Source organism: Artemia sp. Qi Xiang Cuo, chromosome 5, assembly GCF_049724085.1.
Source record: "Artemia sp. Qi Xiang Cuo chromosome 5, ASM4972408v1, whole genome shotgun sequence".
NCBI classification, from domain to species: domain Eukaryota; kingdom Metazoa; phylum Arthropoda; class Branchiopoda; order Anostraca; family Artemiidae; genus Artemia; species Artemia sp. Qi Xiang Cuo.
In genome coordinates, this window is record NC_142798.1 from 36343461 (window position 1) to 36361370 (window position 17910).

Sequence of the window (17910 nt, forward strand, 5' to 3'; positions counted from 1 at the left end):
ATAAACTGGCGCTATTACTGATTTAAAAAAAACACCAGTGTCATCTAGCGTTTGGCGTTTCTTGGCATTTTTTCAAGCTTCTTAAATCTGTTCTTCTCAGAAACTGAGATTAGTGATTTTGCGATTTACACTTATTACGCTGATTTTGACAAGAAAGTCAATTGATGGCATTTTTTCAGTGCGTTAAGAAAACAAATTTAGCTTAATTAGTGTAAATGGCAAAATCACTCATCTCAGTTTCTGAAAAAAATACATTTAAGAAGCTTGAAAAAATGCCAAGAAAGGCCAAAGGCTAGTGATTTTCTTGCGCACACTAGCGCCAATTTCCACTCTTATAAGTTACCCCTATTCTTTGGGCTAGCCTTTAGTGGTTTCTTAGAAACAAATTAGATGAAGCCGTTTTGATTGGGAAATATGCTCAAGCTAAAAAGCCTTAATACACCTGTATGAAAATTTAAATTTTGGCAGATACAGTGAAAACCAAGCTTTAAATGAAATAGTCTTGACTTTGCTGACTATACCGATTGAATTTCTGTGGCACAGGTAATCCTGGTTAAAAAGGCTAGTAACTCGGCATTTTCTGCCTGCACGTAAGTGTAATTGAAAATGGTGAATGAACCTTTCAGAAGGCAACCTGCTCAAGTCCAGATTGTACGTACTTTGTTTGTTTATCCCGTCAAAGCACTTCATTGACTCTTTAACTTTGTGGGTTCATAAGGGCTTACTTTAAAATTAAGCTTTGGTTCTTGAAAACGAAAAGTTTTTGATGTTTTCTTTCATATGAAAGCATTAGGAAGATATCGCTTCTATTTACTACATTTACAATGTAATTCGAATAAAAGACAGAATGCTCGTATAGAGATGTTCAGCTGAGTTAATTTAAAGGCTGTTTTGGCTAAATCACCTACACCTTCATTGGTAACACAGGCAGAGGAGAGATGTATTGGTAATGGTAACACAGGGCAGAGGAGAAATGTCCTGAAGGCCTCCATAAAATTTGCCGACTCTCTAGTTATCGAAGGTGCTATAGCTATCATGAATTGTCCGTGATGTGAATGGCCCATAAAATTCGCCGACCCTATAGTTATCGAAAGTGCTATAGCTATCATGAATTGTCTGTGATGTGAATGGCCCATAAAATTCGCTGACCCTATAGTTATCGAAGGTGCTATAGCTATCATGAATTGTCCGTGATGTGAATGGCCCATAAAATTCGCCGACCCTATAGTTATCGAAAGTGCTATAGCTATCATGAATTGTCTGTGATGTGAATGGCCCATAAAATTCGCTGACCCTATAGTTATCGAAGGTGCTATAGCTATCATGAATTGTCTGTGATGTGATGTAAAGTTAGCGGAACATTTTATTTATTCACTGGTTAAGTTCTGCAAAATATACAAAAGGAACTGAAATAACCACTAATTGTGTTGTTAGATTTATTTCTGTTCTTTTTATCGAAAGAGCAACACACGCTGGACTGAAGAAGGTATCGAAGTATAGTCAGGCGTAGCTTCAAAATCGAATGCCAAAATGTTCTTCATAAAAGTTACGTGTAAACGCATCACAGTCGGTAATTTTGAGCCTAAAAACAAAAAGAAAATGAATGCTTTTCGTAGCTTTAAAGGCAGGATAAGAAGCATAAAATCTTCATGAAATTATATTCTACGCCATAAAATTGTATTTTACACTGGCACGTCTTTCATCGGCACCGCGTCGCCAGTGAATTGACGTGGCGTGTACTCTCTAGACTCGTACTTTTATAGAAAATTATTTGCTCTCTCTCTCTCTCTCTCTCTCTCTCTCTCTCTCTCTCTCTCTCTCTCTCTCTCTCTCTCTCTCTCTCTCTCTCTCTCTCTCTCTCTCTCTCTCTCTCTCTCTCTCTCTTGCTTTTACTCACCTTTTTCCGTATAACTCTATAGTTCTTCCAAGTTGAAAATCTTCAGGGTCATAGTGATCAAAGTCTTCTTCATCCATAAGTGAGGCACAATTAGAATAGGAAGAAGCTGGAAAAAATTCAAGTAATGTACTTTAACAAGATAAATTATTAGTAAAGTTCGTAATCTGTTTAAATTGGTAGATACATTCTAAGGCCACACTGGCTATACAGGACAAATGAAACTCAGAGAGGAAAGACATTAATAAAATGAAAAATAAAAGAAGTTGAAAAAACGAGGATTTTGTCAGCCAGTGGCGAACCATGAAGACAAAGAAAAGCAAATATTTCAACAAAGACCTCCGCCAAGTCGTCCTCAGTGCTAAACAAAAAAGAAAGAAAACAACGAAAAACAAACCTTTCGAAGTTTGGTTGACAACGACAGAACAGAAACTAAATAAGAACCAGGTTCTATCTTATCTAGTTTTGATGCAGTTTCTATGTACACTTCTTGCGATGTCCCAAAATGTTAGCAGGCCTTACAAAGCAAATTAGAGGAAAATTCAGCTTGGTCAGATTACATAAATCAGGAAATTGATACAATAATGACCCTTGTCCGTCTTTGCAACAAGTTCTCCTCGTATTTTAAGTTCCGAAAAAAAATTTCCTTCAAATCATGGGCCTGTCCATGGGCACTGTTTTGTCTCCTTATTTGACAAATTTTTACATGGATTTCATAGAACAATCTGTTTTGAATAGTTTCTACTTATAACACTCTATCTGCATTCGTTTCGTTGATGATATCCTTTCTGTTTTGGAACATGGACAAGACTCTTTAAGAGATTTTTTGGCAAATTTGAACTCTTTTGATCCGAATCTTCAGTTCACAATGGAACTCGAAGATTCAGGTAAGCTGTCTTTCTTCGATGTCTTCATTATAAAAACTGCACCTAGTCTTGAATTTTCTATATACAGAACGCTGATCCATAGTGATCAATATCTAAATTTCTCTTCATATCACCCTCCTTGTTTGAAAAGTGGGATAATAATCTCTTTAGTCGACAGAGTTCTAAAAACCTGCTCTCGTAATCATATAAATTCTGAATTAAACTATATCAAAGATATTCTGTTCTGCAATGGCTACCCAATAAAACTTATTGAAAATATCATAGATAGACGATTAAAAAGATAAAACAAGAACATAGGGAGCCCGTTCCCCTTGATTCAGTTACCCCAGAAATTTAAAAAAAAAAACTTCCATTACTTTACTATACGTCCCAAAACTTAGCGATAAACTTGGAAAAATTTAAAAAAAAAAAAAAATAATCTCTCTGTTTCTTTCAAAACTGAAGAAAAAGTAGAACATTTATTCAACTCAGGAAAAGATAAAACTGACCCTGTCCTGGGTAGTGGTGTCTAAAGAATTCCGGGTTTAAGTGTGAAATTTTAAATTGGTAGGACCCATTAACAACTGGGTGAACGTTTGCATGGACACAAAATTTCAATAGATATGTCCCTGAGATCGGAATATAAAAATGATAACTTTGATTCGGCATTGGCCCTGCATATATTTGAAAATCGGACACATCTGGTTCTTTTTGATGAGGCACCCTTAATATATACTGTAAATGGCCTACCACAATCTTTTAAAGAGGTAATTGAGATCCAAAAATACATAAACTGGAATTTAGCAATAAATAGAGACACTGGAGATATTTCATTAAGCCCAATTTATAACAATTTGATTTTGAAAGACTCAATCAATATTTTCGCCCAGTCTAACTTGAGAGAACCTATTTGCACATCAAATGATGAACAAATTGGTAGACCATCTAAAAGTATAGCAAAACAAGGGTCTATTGCTCAATCTTCTTGGTAAATTTCTTTTTCATTGATTACAACCTGGTTCTGAGTTAATTATTGTGTCATTGTTGTAAGGCGAACTTCAAAAGGTTCGATTTTCGTTGTTTTCTTTTCTTTCTTTTTTGTTTAGCACTGAGGAAGACTTGGCGGAGCTCCTTGTCGAAATATTTACTTATTTTCTTCGTCTTCATGGTTCGCCACTGGCTGACAAAATCCTTGTTTTTTCACCTTTTTTATTTATTTTTCATTTTGTTATTGTCTTTCCTCTCTGAGTTTCATTTCAATTGGTAGTTAAACGTTTATGTAAAAGAGTAACTTAAACCTCTAAATTATGAAGAATTACAAACAAAGAAAATTATTGTACATATGAATGGGGCTGTCCCTTGCTCTTTATGCTAAAGCCTTAAAGTTCTTCAGAAATACTTCTCATTCAACTTCAACCACCCTTATTTGGGTAGTCTTTCTTAAAGAATTAGGACAAGAAGTCTAACTTTATCGTAAAAAGCGAGGGGTAAGGAAAGGGCAGCTCCCCGCATTTACGGAGTGATTTATGTTAGCTTTAAGTTTTAATATTGCTCCTTACTTTCAGTTGAAAAACCTGGTTTAAGAAAAATTTAATTTTTGACTGTTTTTCAAATAATGTCAAGAAATCTGCCTCCCTTTCCTGTGTAAGACTCCCATTGAAAACTTCCCTCGGTAACTTTCCTCCCCACAAAAAGTTCTCCTGAAAAATTACCCCCGCAGAAAATTACACCCAAAAAATTACCATACCTAAACACTGGGCAAATTGCATAACTAATAGCCCTTTTCCGAGGGGCTGTGGGGGGGGGGCTCATGTTATCTACAGAGGCTTAGTTATTGAACCTTTCGACTCTGTTGAGTAAAATGGCTATTTCAAAATTTTGATCAGATATTCTTGGGAAAAAAAGAGCGTAGGAGGGGGGTTAGTTGCCCTCTGAACTTTTTTGGTCACTTAAAGACGGCACTAGAACTTTTAATTTCCGTTCGAATGAGCCCTCTCAGCCCTGTCTCGATCTTTTAGGACCATTAATTCGATACGATCATCCCTGGGGAATACAAAAAAAAATCGGTGATCGGTGCTCTTTCTTCTGGCCAAAAATACAGAATGCCACATTTCTGTAAATAAGACCTTGAAACCTCTGTAGTACAGTTCTCTTGTATGCTGAATCTGACGGTTTGATTTCCATTAAGATCACTTGACTTTTTGGAGGTTTTCCCCTTTTTTTTGTAAATTGGGAAAATTTTCTCAGGCTCGTAGATTTTGACGAGTAAAATTAAACTTGAGTTTTATATATGTGTGATGAGCATAAAAAAATCTTTTGATGCATTAAATTGTTTTCAAAATTCCTGTTTTTAGAGTTTCGGTTTCTATTGGGCCGAGTTGCTCCTTATTTAAGTCCTTTGCCACGAACCGTTCGAAAATGCAAAATTTTTGCTTTTTTCCTGAGACGGCCAGTTACGGATGAGTGTTTATTTGTTTGTTTTTCTATAGTTCTTTTCACCAATGGTGACTGTGTAACAATTGACTGTGTAATACAGAAAAGGGAGATTTTTGAAGGGAAATTCAAAGATCTAGTGGCATTTATAAATCAGGAAAAAGGTTGTTTGAAAGCTAAGTTCTAATTGTTACCACTGTGTGCGGTAAAACGACAGTTTGCACGATAATGGCTAAGGTCTATTGAACAAAAATTCTGAGCGAGCCAATCGGTTTATAACTATAGAAAGCTATTTAACTATCTTCCCAGCATAATACCATAATACCACGCGATAGCGCATTAGCCTTAAAAATGTTGGCAGTCTCCGGAAAATAAAGAGTTTTTACCGAACGTATATGTATTATTACAGACGTTTTTACGATAGTGTATAATTGCACACGAGCTTTGGGAAACGGTAGGCGAGTAAAACATTTTTTGTCAAGAAAGAGCACCTGAAAAAGTACAGCTTTAAGCCCAAATTTTTCAACTTCTTTGGGACGTCCCTCATATCAGTATGGAGGAAGATTTACCAGCTAACTTTCCTTCGTTTCTTACTATATGTCCCATACGAATGCGAGGGGCGTTATACCTTTCTCTCATTGCAAAAAAGGGTTGATTGTGAAATAAGAGATACTCTCAACCGTATAGTTGCAGACATCAAGACAAAAAAAACTTATTTTTTGCTTTTAGAAGCCTTGCCCCCCCCCCAAAAAAAAAACAACCAAACACGAAGCTCTACTTCGAAATAATTTTTATTTTCAAAGAGTTGTTATACAAATTTATGCTGTAGCGTTAAGAATTGGGTTTTGAGAGGTGGTGGGAGGGCAGTAGCCAGTTATGAACATGAAATGAAGACGGACAGTAATTAAGTACAAAAGAAAATTCAATAAAAGCCAGAGGAAATGTTGAAACTCTTTCAGTTTATTTTATTCACTGTCTTAATTAAGTTTTACTCATTATTGGTGAATTTTACTGTTTGATTTTATTAGTTCAACTTATGAAAATTCTAAACAAAACAATATATTTGAGAAAAAAATGAATTCTGACTTGCAGCCTGCAGTTTAAAGGTAGTTGATTAAGCCTTATCAACAAAAAAAAAATAATTAAATTACTGAAAAATAATTGGGGGAAAAATCAACAAGCAGCTTATGAAGTCGTTAAAAAAATTACGTTGTTTTTATGTTATTATTAACAATCCTGAAACTGCCTCTAATACCTTTTTTTACTCGCTGTCTTTTTATGATGATCTGCTCTGATAGCAGCTGATTAGGGCCGAAAGGGTTCCTTTCAGATTTTGCTGATGGACTATAGCTGCTTTCTTTTTTCTCTCTTCGGACTTCAATTGTATCATCTGCAAGAAAATAGCTCAAAACACATGGCTCACGCGCTTCCTCTGAATTAAAGCATCCTTCGTAAGTTCTATCCCAGATGCAGGAAAACCTAAAACATAGAAAATGTATGCCTCATGTATTTTGAGGGACCTAGTCAAGTGCATATATATATATATATATATATATATATATATATATATATATATATATATATATATATATATATATATATATATATATATATATATATATATATATATATATATATATATATATATATATATATATATATATATAATATATATATATATATATATATATATATATATATATATATATATATATATATATATATATATATATATATATATATATATGCATATATATATATATTTATATATATATATATATATATATATATTATATTTGTATAAATATATGTCACAGTGAATGTCCAAAATCTTCCCAATGTCGACTTTCGCCGATTAATGTCCGAAATTCCTCGTTCTCTGCTTGGATTCAATAAGCTTTGCGAGTCAGCTTTTTTAGCCTTACGCATGCTATGATGGTAAGAGTTAAAGTTAGGTTGGTTTAGGTTAGATTAAATTTGCAAATAAATATCGGAAATGGGTTAAAAACCTAACTTAACCCAACCAAACCTAATGTAATTTAGCCTGTCATCATCAAACCTTGTATTAAACTGAAAAAGTTCACTGACAATGCTGACTAAATCCAAGGAGAAAAAAAAATATTTCGGAAATTCACCGGTAAAATGATGTAAAATAAAAAATGATAAATACAGACTATTTTTGATGCGTTTTTATTGTACCTCCCCCCCCCCCCATAAAAGTCTTGCTTTTTCTTAACAGGATGTGGTTGCAGCGGTAGCTGCAACCTAGTAAAGCACTAACGTCGACCATTTTCGAGGGTTTCCATGGCCACGTTTGGAAATTCCCATAAATTTGTTTTCAAAATAACGTTTACTATTAAGACTAATTGAAATAATAGTTATTATTCCTGAATCAGTGATAAAGTGTAATTTTTTCCTACCAGACATGTTTTTTAAATGCGTTTTTAAATTTTTGGCTACTATGGACCGTGGTTCTTTTTTTTGGTTACTAAGTTGCAGTATCCGCTGCGACGATAATTTCCACATCAAGCAAGATGCATTTTGTTTTGGGAGCAAAAAATATATTTGAAATTAGAATAATGAAAGAAGTAGAAAATGGAGGGATAATTACTTAAGTTTACCAAGTTCATTGTTTTCTTTTTTCGAAGATTTAATGCTTCATCATAGACGGCAATCAATATATATCAGCGCATTCGTGAAGCCAATTATATTTGGCCACTTCCAGAGAAACTCTGTCAGTTGCAGAGAGACTTTGAAGATGACGTATATGTTTAGTATTGAAACAAGTCTTTTTTTCTTAAAACTTCATTTGCTGAGAACAAGACAGTTGAAAATAACCCCTGCTGGCTTTTACAGTTTTCATATGGCTTGAAAGTCAAAGCTTTTAACCGACCATGTATAATTCAGCCACGCTGATTAGAAAGGTATAATGTTATTTTACAGATAAAAAATTTGACAGAATATGAAAAAAAACTTTTGATTCCTTTAAGGTTTTTAACGGTTATCGACGACCAGTTGTTTGTACGAAAAAGTTTTTTGGACATCCAGAAACAGTGAAAGAACTGACACCAAGATCTTGAATTTCAACTTGTAAGAGCAAGAGATGCGGCGCATTTCCGTGAAACTTCTTAGGTTCTAGGACAACCTATTGAAGGGGAGGGAAACTTAATGGACCAATCAATTGAGCTTGCTGTATTTAAGTGGAAGATCATTCCATCAGAAATGTCAAAAATACAATCCCAAAAATGACGCAAAACACATCATAGATTACAAATACCATTTTCAGACATAACATCAAGTTCAGGCCCTTTTACCTTGAGCAGTTTTTAAAAACTGCTAAAACCCGGGTAGGCGCAATCCTGGAACACCTAGCAAGAGATGATAACTTTGGAAGTAAGCAGACAAGCAAAAAAGTGGACACTATATAGGTAGTTAATCCATGAACGCGGTAAGAAGATCGCTTCCTTGGGTACCAAAAGGACGTCCGTCCCGGTCTAGGAAAATCACGTTTTCAAACATCTCAAATATTCAATTTCCTGCTTCTGCTTTAGTCTCTTCTTACAGATTTCTGGTAGGATTGAAATTTTGGAAACTGAAACTAAAATTTTGTGTAGAAAACAATTTTGGCAATAACTATTGTTAATTAGTTAATTGAACCCGAATGCAAGCATTCATTTACATGACATCAGTGAATGGGAAATTTGGATTTCCACAAATTTGTTGGCTTTTAATTTATTAAATTGAAAGTAAACCCAGAAAAAAACTAACCGGCAATTAAATATCTTCATTTTCGACTGAAACCAATAGTAATGTGGAAAAACCTTACTGTTTTTTTCTGTAACTTTATACTTATTTCTAAATTACGATTCCATGTGGCTGGAGCTGGACACATTTCACAGAATTTTCGGTGGTAGAAGAGCCAATACGTTTTACGATTCGCTAATCCTTTTTACGGATCGAAGTCATATTTGGTTAAATTGTGCTAAAATTACAATAGGCTGCTTCATGGCATAATACTTGTGACTTTCTGTCTTGCTGAGCACATAGGTGGGTGGGGAGACGTCTCCTTTAGATGACACATTTGTCCAGCACATAGGTGGTTGGAGAGACGTCACCCTGAGATGACACATCTGTCCAGCACACACATGTGTAGGGAGACGTCTCCCTTAGATGACACATCTGTCCACTGTTCACCATTACAAAATTGAAACAAGGTTTATTGACTTTTAGCAAAGTACAAAAAAATCTTTGCAAAATGATTCTTACAAGACAGTCAAGATGAATGCTAAACTTGAGAGTTTAAAATTTGATAAAGTGGAAGATGGTTGGAATAATTTTAGAAAAATAATTTGTGAAGTTGCTGAAGGTGTCGTAGGGAAGAAAGCTAGAACTGCAGCTAAGAATATTAGTGAAAAAGCTTTATGTTTAATAGAGAGGAGAAGGGGCTCGCACAAGAATTATCTGGGGGATAGATCATATAAGAACAAAGGGAATGTAAAGAAAGTGGAGAAAGAAGTAAAATATGAACTAAGGTGGTGTGAAGTGGAGGCTCTGGATAAAATTGCTGAGGATCTGGAAGATGCCGCTAGACGGTATAATAGTAAAATATTGTACTGACATGTCAATAAATTGAGAGGAAGCAGTCAATCCGTACTTGGCCAAGTTAAAGATAGGAATTGGGCCACAATTAGCGATAAGGATAGAGTTAAAGAGAGATGGGCAGAACATTTTGATAATTTACTAAACCGAGATAGAGTTGCTATTAAAGATATAGAGGAAAATGAAAAACTTCGTGGTACCTTGGATGTGAGGGAAGATTTGTTTTGCGAGGAAGAATTAACGACAGTAATAAAAGGATTAAAAAATAATAAGGTTTCAGGTGCTGATAGGGTAGTAAATGAATTTTTTAAATATGCTGGCTCTGAGGTTAGAGATAAGCTACTGAAGATTATGAATATGATTTTTGAAAAAGGGGAAGTACCTAACGATTTTAGGAAAACCTTAATTAAACCACTTTATAAGAAAGATAATAAGAGTGAGCGTGGTAATTATCGAGGCATTAGTCTGGTCTCTGTAGGTAGAAAATTACTTAGTAATAAGATACTTTTTAGACTGAGATATGCCGTAGACAAAATTTTAAGAGAAGAACAATGTGGTTTTAGAAAAAGTAGAGGTTGCGCCGAGCAAATTTTCACTCTTAGGTTAATAATAGAAAAGTGCCTGTGTTGTTAAACACCTTTGGTCCGTAGTTTTATAGATTATGAACAAGCGTTCGATTCTGTTGATAGAAGAGACAGTGCTTTCATTCCACTGATGTGGGAATACGGTATTTAAGTGCAAAAAAAAGAGTAGAATTATAGTAGGACACAATCCAGAAGTAAATATTTTATCGTGACTACTGTATGAATAGTAATCTTAACAAAATTGATTCTTACGCTATATTACCAGTGTTTCACTTCAATTTTTTTCAGTCCCTAAAAGGCTTGTGGAAAATCCCTAAAAGTTTCCCCCTTTTCTGACTTCTTTCCAAGTTACAAAGTTAAGACTTATTAGGCTGACTTTTATTGTTCAAGACGGCTGATTTCGCAACTCGAGACCTTTTACGTGTACCAAAATATCTTGTTTTAACGTTTAAAACAATGCTTTGTATTTATCGACTAGTTAAGTTCGGTTTTGATTTGAAGATTCCGAGTCCAGTTCTCAGATTCTGGACCATTTGAATATATTTTATTTATTTGTCTTTATTTGCAATTATTTTTTCCTTCTCTATTACTACTTTTGCAACCCCCTCGTTTTTAATTGAATTGGTACGAAGGATTGGCATGAATGATATCCAACCGGTCGCGTTTCAACCGATTATTTTTGTTTGAATTTTTTTTTTTTAAGTTTTTAATTTGAAGCAAAGTATAGTAGCAAAAAGGAATCACTTAAAGCTTGATTTAAGGACAGCGCCTGTATTTTGATCTTTTGAATTATTTGATTTTAACTAGTGTAGACTGGTACCTGCCTCCCAGTTTTCCAGAAAATGCCGAATATAGACGCACTTTAATTTGAATTCAGAAGAATTTAATGAGAATTACCAAATAATAAAATTTATGAGGAAACACCAAATACTAAAATTAATACCCCGAGTCATCGTTGTCGTCCTCATCCCCATCGTCTTTCTTAATGCCTAAAAAAGCGACGCATTCGGACGCAGTCGCATCGGGTTTCACTGACTTCATTTTTTCTTTAAACTCTCGGCGAATGTAGGGGGCCTTTACGCTTCATCCCATACTTGACAGAAATCGTCGCAGTCAAATTTACGTTTTTGATCTTCTTCCTCTTTTCATTTTTTACTGTTTTCAGAACGCTGAAAAGTCTTTACACAAAGACATTTCAGCAGGGAAGTCCAAAAATAAACCGAATGACATGAAGAACGCTAGTGAATTTTATCACTCCACTTGGCGTCTTGAAGGACGCCATCCAGTTCCAAAAATCAAACCTTCAGTTCTTCCCCATTGGTTATTTTGTTTCAAATTTCGCGGGTCTATCCAAGTCCGACAAAAACAAGAACGTTTGTCAATCGCTTTTGCCGAAATCCCGCCGTTGTATCCAAAATTCCTATTTCCGTAATAAAAATTCATAGGCTCGGCAAGGAAAAAAGTGGAAAATCCAAATTAAAATTAGAAATAAAGTACTAAAGTAGGTCTAAAGATATTAGATGAGAAACATTCAAAATAAAGTAGTCTACTCTAAATTAAAGTAGAAATGAAAGCACTGGAAGAGCTTTAGCAAAGGTTTTATCCTTGTATGGTATACCAGACAAATACATTAAAGTGATTAGTGCTATGTACGAGAATAACACTGCTGCGGTTAAGGTAGGAAATGAGGTTAGCAGCTGGTTTTGCATTAAATCAGGAGTTAAGCAGGGCTGCGATCTATCTCCCTTTATATGGATTATTTTCATGGATGTCGTATTAAGGAGCACAGGAAAGGCAACGGGAGACCACGGAATCAAATGGGGAGAAAAAAGTCTCCTGGACTTAGATTATGCTGATGATTTAAGGATCCTAGAGGAAAGTGTGAGCAAAATGAATCAACTTTTAGAGGTTTTGCGAGTTCAGGGTGCTAGAATAGGTTTGAAAATTAATGTTAAGAAGACTAAGTCACTAATGCTAGTCACTTATTAGTAAAGATGGTGGGAGCAGTGAAGATGTAAAAAGTAGAATAGCCAAGGCTCAGGGTGATTTTTCACAATTAAAAAAAGTTTGGAAAAATAGGAAGATAAGTCTGCAAACCAAGATTAGAATATTAAAAGCTACAGTGATGACAGTAGTCAAATATGGCTCTGAAGCATGGGCGCTTCGAAAAGCGGATGAAGATTTGCTAGATGTTTTCCAGAGAAATTGCTTAAGGATTATTCTGGGTACCCGGCTGACTGACCGTATTTCAAACAATAGGTTGACGAAAAATGTGGTTCAATCCCGATTTGTAGGGCTATAGTGAAAGAAGGGTTGAGGTGGCTAGGGTAAGTTGTGCGGATGAAGGATGACAGGTAGCGGAAGATTATCCTTTTCGGCTAACCGTCTAAGGCTAAACGGAAAACAGATCGTCCTCGTCTGGGGAGGGAGGATGGCATAAAGAAAGAGTAAAAGGAAATGGGAACTGGTGTAAAGAGGGAGGCTTTAAATAGATTGGGGTGGAGGAGGAGCGTGCGTAGCTGTGTTGGCCTCAGGCGGCTTGGTGCTGCGGTGAGTTGTTAGTAGTAGTAGTAGTAAATTGTATTTCAAAAATAATATTTAAACTTCAAGGTACCGAAATCGAAACGGTAGATTATATGTTATTTATTTCTTGCCAAGTTCCTAGGAAATATAACAAAATCAGAAAAGTAAGGTAAAATTCAACTTCAGAAGACTATCAAATATCGTAAATGCTTTCTCTTTCGAATCAAACTAATGAGAAGCTAGCCAGCATTACATATCTAAAGATAAAAGATAAGAAACCTGAAGTACAGATACACAAATAGTTGGGCCTTGTTGCGGAATAAACAGAGAAGTTGAAGTTGCTGGGACTAGAGAAATATGCATGCCGGACTCCCCTAAAGAGCTGACTAAGAAAATGTATATTTATTTTTTTAGCGACAATGACCGCTTCTACATCCGAAGAATACGTTTACTCCGAAAATTAGTAACCCTAACAGTAAATTAGTATTCTTCTGTTTTCTTTTATCTTGGTTGTTCACTATCAGACATAACGCTATAGCATTGCCTATAGTAAAGGCCATAAGGTTCCAATGCTTATTATTTATTTATTATTATTTTTTCCCAGAGGCTTCGGAGGGGGCAAATCGAAAGTTCTAGTGCCTTTTTTAAGAGTCAAAAGTGATCGGAGGGTAACAAGCCCCCTGCCCCCATGCATTTTCCCCCAAAAGCATCTGAAAAAAAATTCGAGATAGCCATTTTGTTAAAAATAGTTGAAAGATGATATAAAAAACTCCAGGGTCGACACAACCCCCCGGGGCCCGGGGGCAAGCGTTGTAAGTTGTACCCCGGGGGAATACATGGTTCTTATGTAAGGGGGGCTCGTATAAAATTCAAAGAGGGTTCATTTGATTGGAAATTGAAAATTCTAGTTCACTTTTTAAAATTCGAAAGAGATCAGAGGGTAAATAGCCCCCCCCCCCCACACACACATTCTTTTTTCCCCAAACCCATCCGATAAAAATTTTGAGATAGCTATTTTGTTAAAAATAGTTCAAAAGTCAGATAACAAAACTCCAGGGTCGACATGACCCCCACGGCCCTGGGGCAAATGTTTTAAGTTATGCCCCGGGGGCATATAAGTTTTTAAGTAAGGGGTGATTGGTGGTTGTATAAACTTTAGAGGTGGCTCATTTGATTGGAAATTGAAATTTCTAATTCTCTTTGTTTGAGTCAAAGTGATCGGTGGAGATCTAGCCCCCCCCCCCCCCCACACACACACACCATGTTTTCCCCAAATGCATCCGATCAAAATTTTGAGATAGCCAGTTTCTTTAACAAGTCCAACGATTAGATAACAAAAACTTCGGGGCCAGCATACCCCTCCCCCAGAGCCCGGGGGAAGGGTTGTAATTTATGCACGGGGACATATAGAGTTTCAAACAGTTCGTGGTAACGTACTGTAAGTAAGGAGTGACCCAGCTCAATAGTAACCAAAACTCTAAAAAAACGGAATTTTGATACAAGTAGATACATCAAAAGAATCGGATTTTTATGCTAATTTTAAATATTAAAGTCTTAGTTTCATCAAGTTTAGTCTTACCTACCAAAAGTTATGAGCCTCAAAAAATGTGCCTTATTTTTGGAAAACGGGGGAAACTTCCCCCTACAAGTGATAGATCTTAATGAAAATTAAACCAGTATATTAAGCGTATCAGAGAACCCTACTGTAGAGGTTTCAAGCTCCTACCTGCAAAAATATAGATTTTGCATTTCTTACCAGAAGAAAGATCACGGATGCGTATTTATTTGTTTTTTTTTCCAGGGGTGATCGTATCGATCCATTGTCATAGAATATCGCAAGAGGGCTCATTCGAACGTAAATTGAAAGTTCTAGTGCCCTTTTTGAGAGACCAAAAAAATTGGAAGGCAACTAGGCCCCCTCCCACGCTCATTTTTTCACAATGTCTTCTGATAAAACTTGTGAGACAGCCATTATGTTTAGCATAGTCAAAAACCTGATAGATATGTCTTTTAGGATGACTTAATCCCCCACAATCCCCGGGAAACGGGATCCAAGTTATCAACTCTGCCGATTGTTTACATATAGCATTTGTTATTTGGAAGTATGCAGACGTTTTAAGGAGGGATTTTTTCTGGTGGGGAGGGGTGTCAGAGGAGGAGGCTACGAGGGAGGATTTTTCCATGGAGGATATTGTCATGGGGGAAGGGGAATTTCTATGACGGGGCCGCCGAATTTCCCAGCATTATTTAAAAAAAACGTTCAGAAATTAAATCAAGTTAAAAAAAATTTCAGTAAAAAAAAAACAAGTTTTTTAACTGAAAGTAAGGAGCGACATTAAAACTTAAAATGAAAAGAAATTATTCCGTATATGGAATGGGCTGTCCCTTCCTCAACGCCTTGCTCTTTACGCTAAAGTTTTTTTTATTGTTTTAACAAATAGAGTTGTGAGAAAGAGTCAAACTTTAGCGCAAAGAGCAAGGCGTTGAGGAAGGGACAGCACATTCCTCTGCTGCACAGGGCGCAGCAGAGGAAGGGACGTCCGACCAAAGTTGTAATATGGCCATTATATTCAAAAGAGAACAAAGATCATATAATAAAAACTCCAGGGAAAACACGACCCCAAGAACCCGGGTACAAGTGTTGAAAATTGTGCCCCGGGGGCATATAAGGTTTTTATGTAAGGGATGGTCGTATAAAATTCGGAGGGCTCATTCGATTGTAAATTGAAATTTCTAGTGCCCTTATTAAGAGTCAAAAGTGATCTGAGAGAAACTAGCCCCCTCCCCCCCAAGGTCCTTTTCCCCCAAATGCATCGTATCAAAACTCTGATGTAGCCATTTCGTTCAAAATAGTTTAAAGATCAAGTAACGAAAACTCCAGGCTCGACACAACCCTCTAGGGTCCGGGGGGAAGTGATGTACGTTATGCCCTGAGGGAATATAAGGTTTTATGTAAGAGATGGTCGTACAAACTTAAGAGATTGTTCATTTGATTGAAATTAAAAGTTCTAGTGATCGGAGGGCATCTATCCCCCCACACCCTCTATTCCCCCAAATGCATCCGATCAAAATTTTGAGATAGTCGTTAGGTTTGAAATAGTCCAACGATCAGATCTCAAACTACTAGGGTTCAACATACCCCCCCCCCCAACCCGGAAGAAGGGTCGTAACTTAAGCCCAGGGGAGATACAAGGTTTTTATGGAAGAGTTGCTCGTATAAACTTCGGAGGGGGCTCAAATGATTAGAAATTGAAAGTTCTAGTTCCATTTTTTGAAAGGCAACGCTATAGCGTTGCCTATAGCAAAGGCCATAGGGCTTCAACGCTGTATTATTTATTATTTTTCCCAGGGATACTTCATATGGAAGGGGGGATCGTAGAAACTTCAGAGGGGGGTTCATTTGATTGGACATCGAGAGTGCTAGTGTTCCTTTTAAGAGCCAAGAGGGATCAGAGGGCAACTAGCCCGCCCTCCAGCGTCGTTTTTACCCAAAATGCATCTGATAAAAATTTTGAGATAACTGTTTTTTTTAAAATAGTCCAAAGATCAGATAAAAGCTCCGAGATCGGCACAACCCCCCAGAGTCCAAGGGCAGGCGTTGCAAGTTATGCTCTGGGGGCATATATGGTTCTTATGGAAGGGATCCCTCGTATAAAATTCAGAGGGGGCTCATTTGATCGAAAAAATGAAATTTTTCCATTTTCCCCCATGCCCTTTTTTCCCAAACCCAACCGTTAAAAATTTTGAGATAGCCATTTTGTTAAAATTAGTTGAAAAATCAGATGAAAAAAACTCCGGAGTTGACATACCCCCCCCCCCCCCCCCCGGAGCCTCGGGGCAGGCGTCGTGTAAGTTATACCCGGGGGACATATATGGTTCTTATGGAAGGGGTGCTCGTATAGACTTCAGAGGGGGCTCACTTCATAGAGAAATTGATAGTTTTAGTTCCCTTTTTAAGAGTCAAAAGAGGTTAGAGGGCCATTAGCCCTCTTTTTCCAAATCCAAATTCCAAATCCATTCGATAAAAATTTAGATAGCCATTTTGTCAAAAATATTTTAAAGATCAGACAAGAAAACTCTGAGGTCGACACAACCCCCTAAAATCCGAACAGGCATTGTAAGTTAAGCCCTTGGGGCTTATATGGTTGTTACGGAAGGGGTGCTTGTATAAACTTCAGGGGGGCTCATTTCATACGAAATTGAAGGTTTTAGTTCACTCTTTAAGAGTCAAAGCAGATCGGAGGGCAACTAGCCCCCCCCCCCATGCCCTTTTCCCCGAACCCCTCCGATAAAAATTGTGAGATAGCCATTTTGTTAAAATTAGTTGAAACATCAGATAATAAAACTCCGGGGTTGACACAACACCCTAAAGCCTGCGGGCAGGCGTTGTAAGTTATGCCTTGGGGGAATATTTGGTTATTATGGAAGGGGTATGAACTTCAGAAGGGGCTCATTTGATTGGAAGTTGAAATTTCTCGTTCCCTTTTTAAGAGTCAAAAGTGATATGAGGGCAACTAGCCCCCCCCCCCTCGTGTCCCCACGTTTCCCAAATGCATCCGATCGAATTTTATATACAGCAATTTTGTTCAAAATAGACCAAATATCACATAACAAAACCTCCAGGGAAAACACAGCTCCCTAAAACCCGGGAGCAAATTTGTAAGTTATGCCCCGGGGCATATAAGGTTCTTATGGAAGGGGTGGCCACATGAATTTTGGAGGGGGCTCATTCGATTTGGAATTGAAAGTTCTTTTTAATTCCCAAAGGAGGGGGACGGGGGGGCACCAAGCTTCTCCTCCCTTTCACGCCGTCTTTTCCTTAAATGCATCCAATCAAAATTTTGAGATGGCCATTATGTTCAAAATAGTCAAAAGGTGAAGTAAGTAAAATAATTATGCTTCGGGATTGACATAACCTCCCACTACCCCCAGAGTAAGGGGTGTAAGTTATTCAAGATGTCCTTTGTTCATGTATAAGGTTTTTATCGAAGGGGTAATTGTATAGACTTCA

The 17910-nt window shown here is 36.8% G+C and overlaps 1 protein-coding gene across 2 annotated transcripts in view; it reads right to left on the reverse strand.

Annotated features, from left to right (window-relative positions):
- Positions 1–1346: 1346 nt before the first annotated feature.
- Positions 1347–17910, reverse strand: part of LOC148952098 (EF-hand domain-containing protein 1-like) — a 174624-nt gene continuing 158060 nt past the window's right edge. For both annotated transcript variants that reach the window (XM_089088845.1, XM_089088846.1), the window contains exons 5-7: positions 6449–6672; positions 1898–2003; positions 1347–1582 (exon numbers count right to left, since the gene is read on the reverse strand). In XM_089088845.1, coding sequence (XP_088944971.1) covers positions 1513–1582; positions 1898–2003; positions 6449–6672 — 400 coding nt within the window. In that variant the 3' untranslated portion in view covers positions 1347–1512. The remainder of the gene's footprint in view (positions 1583–1897; positions 2004–6448; positions 6673–17910) is intronic.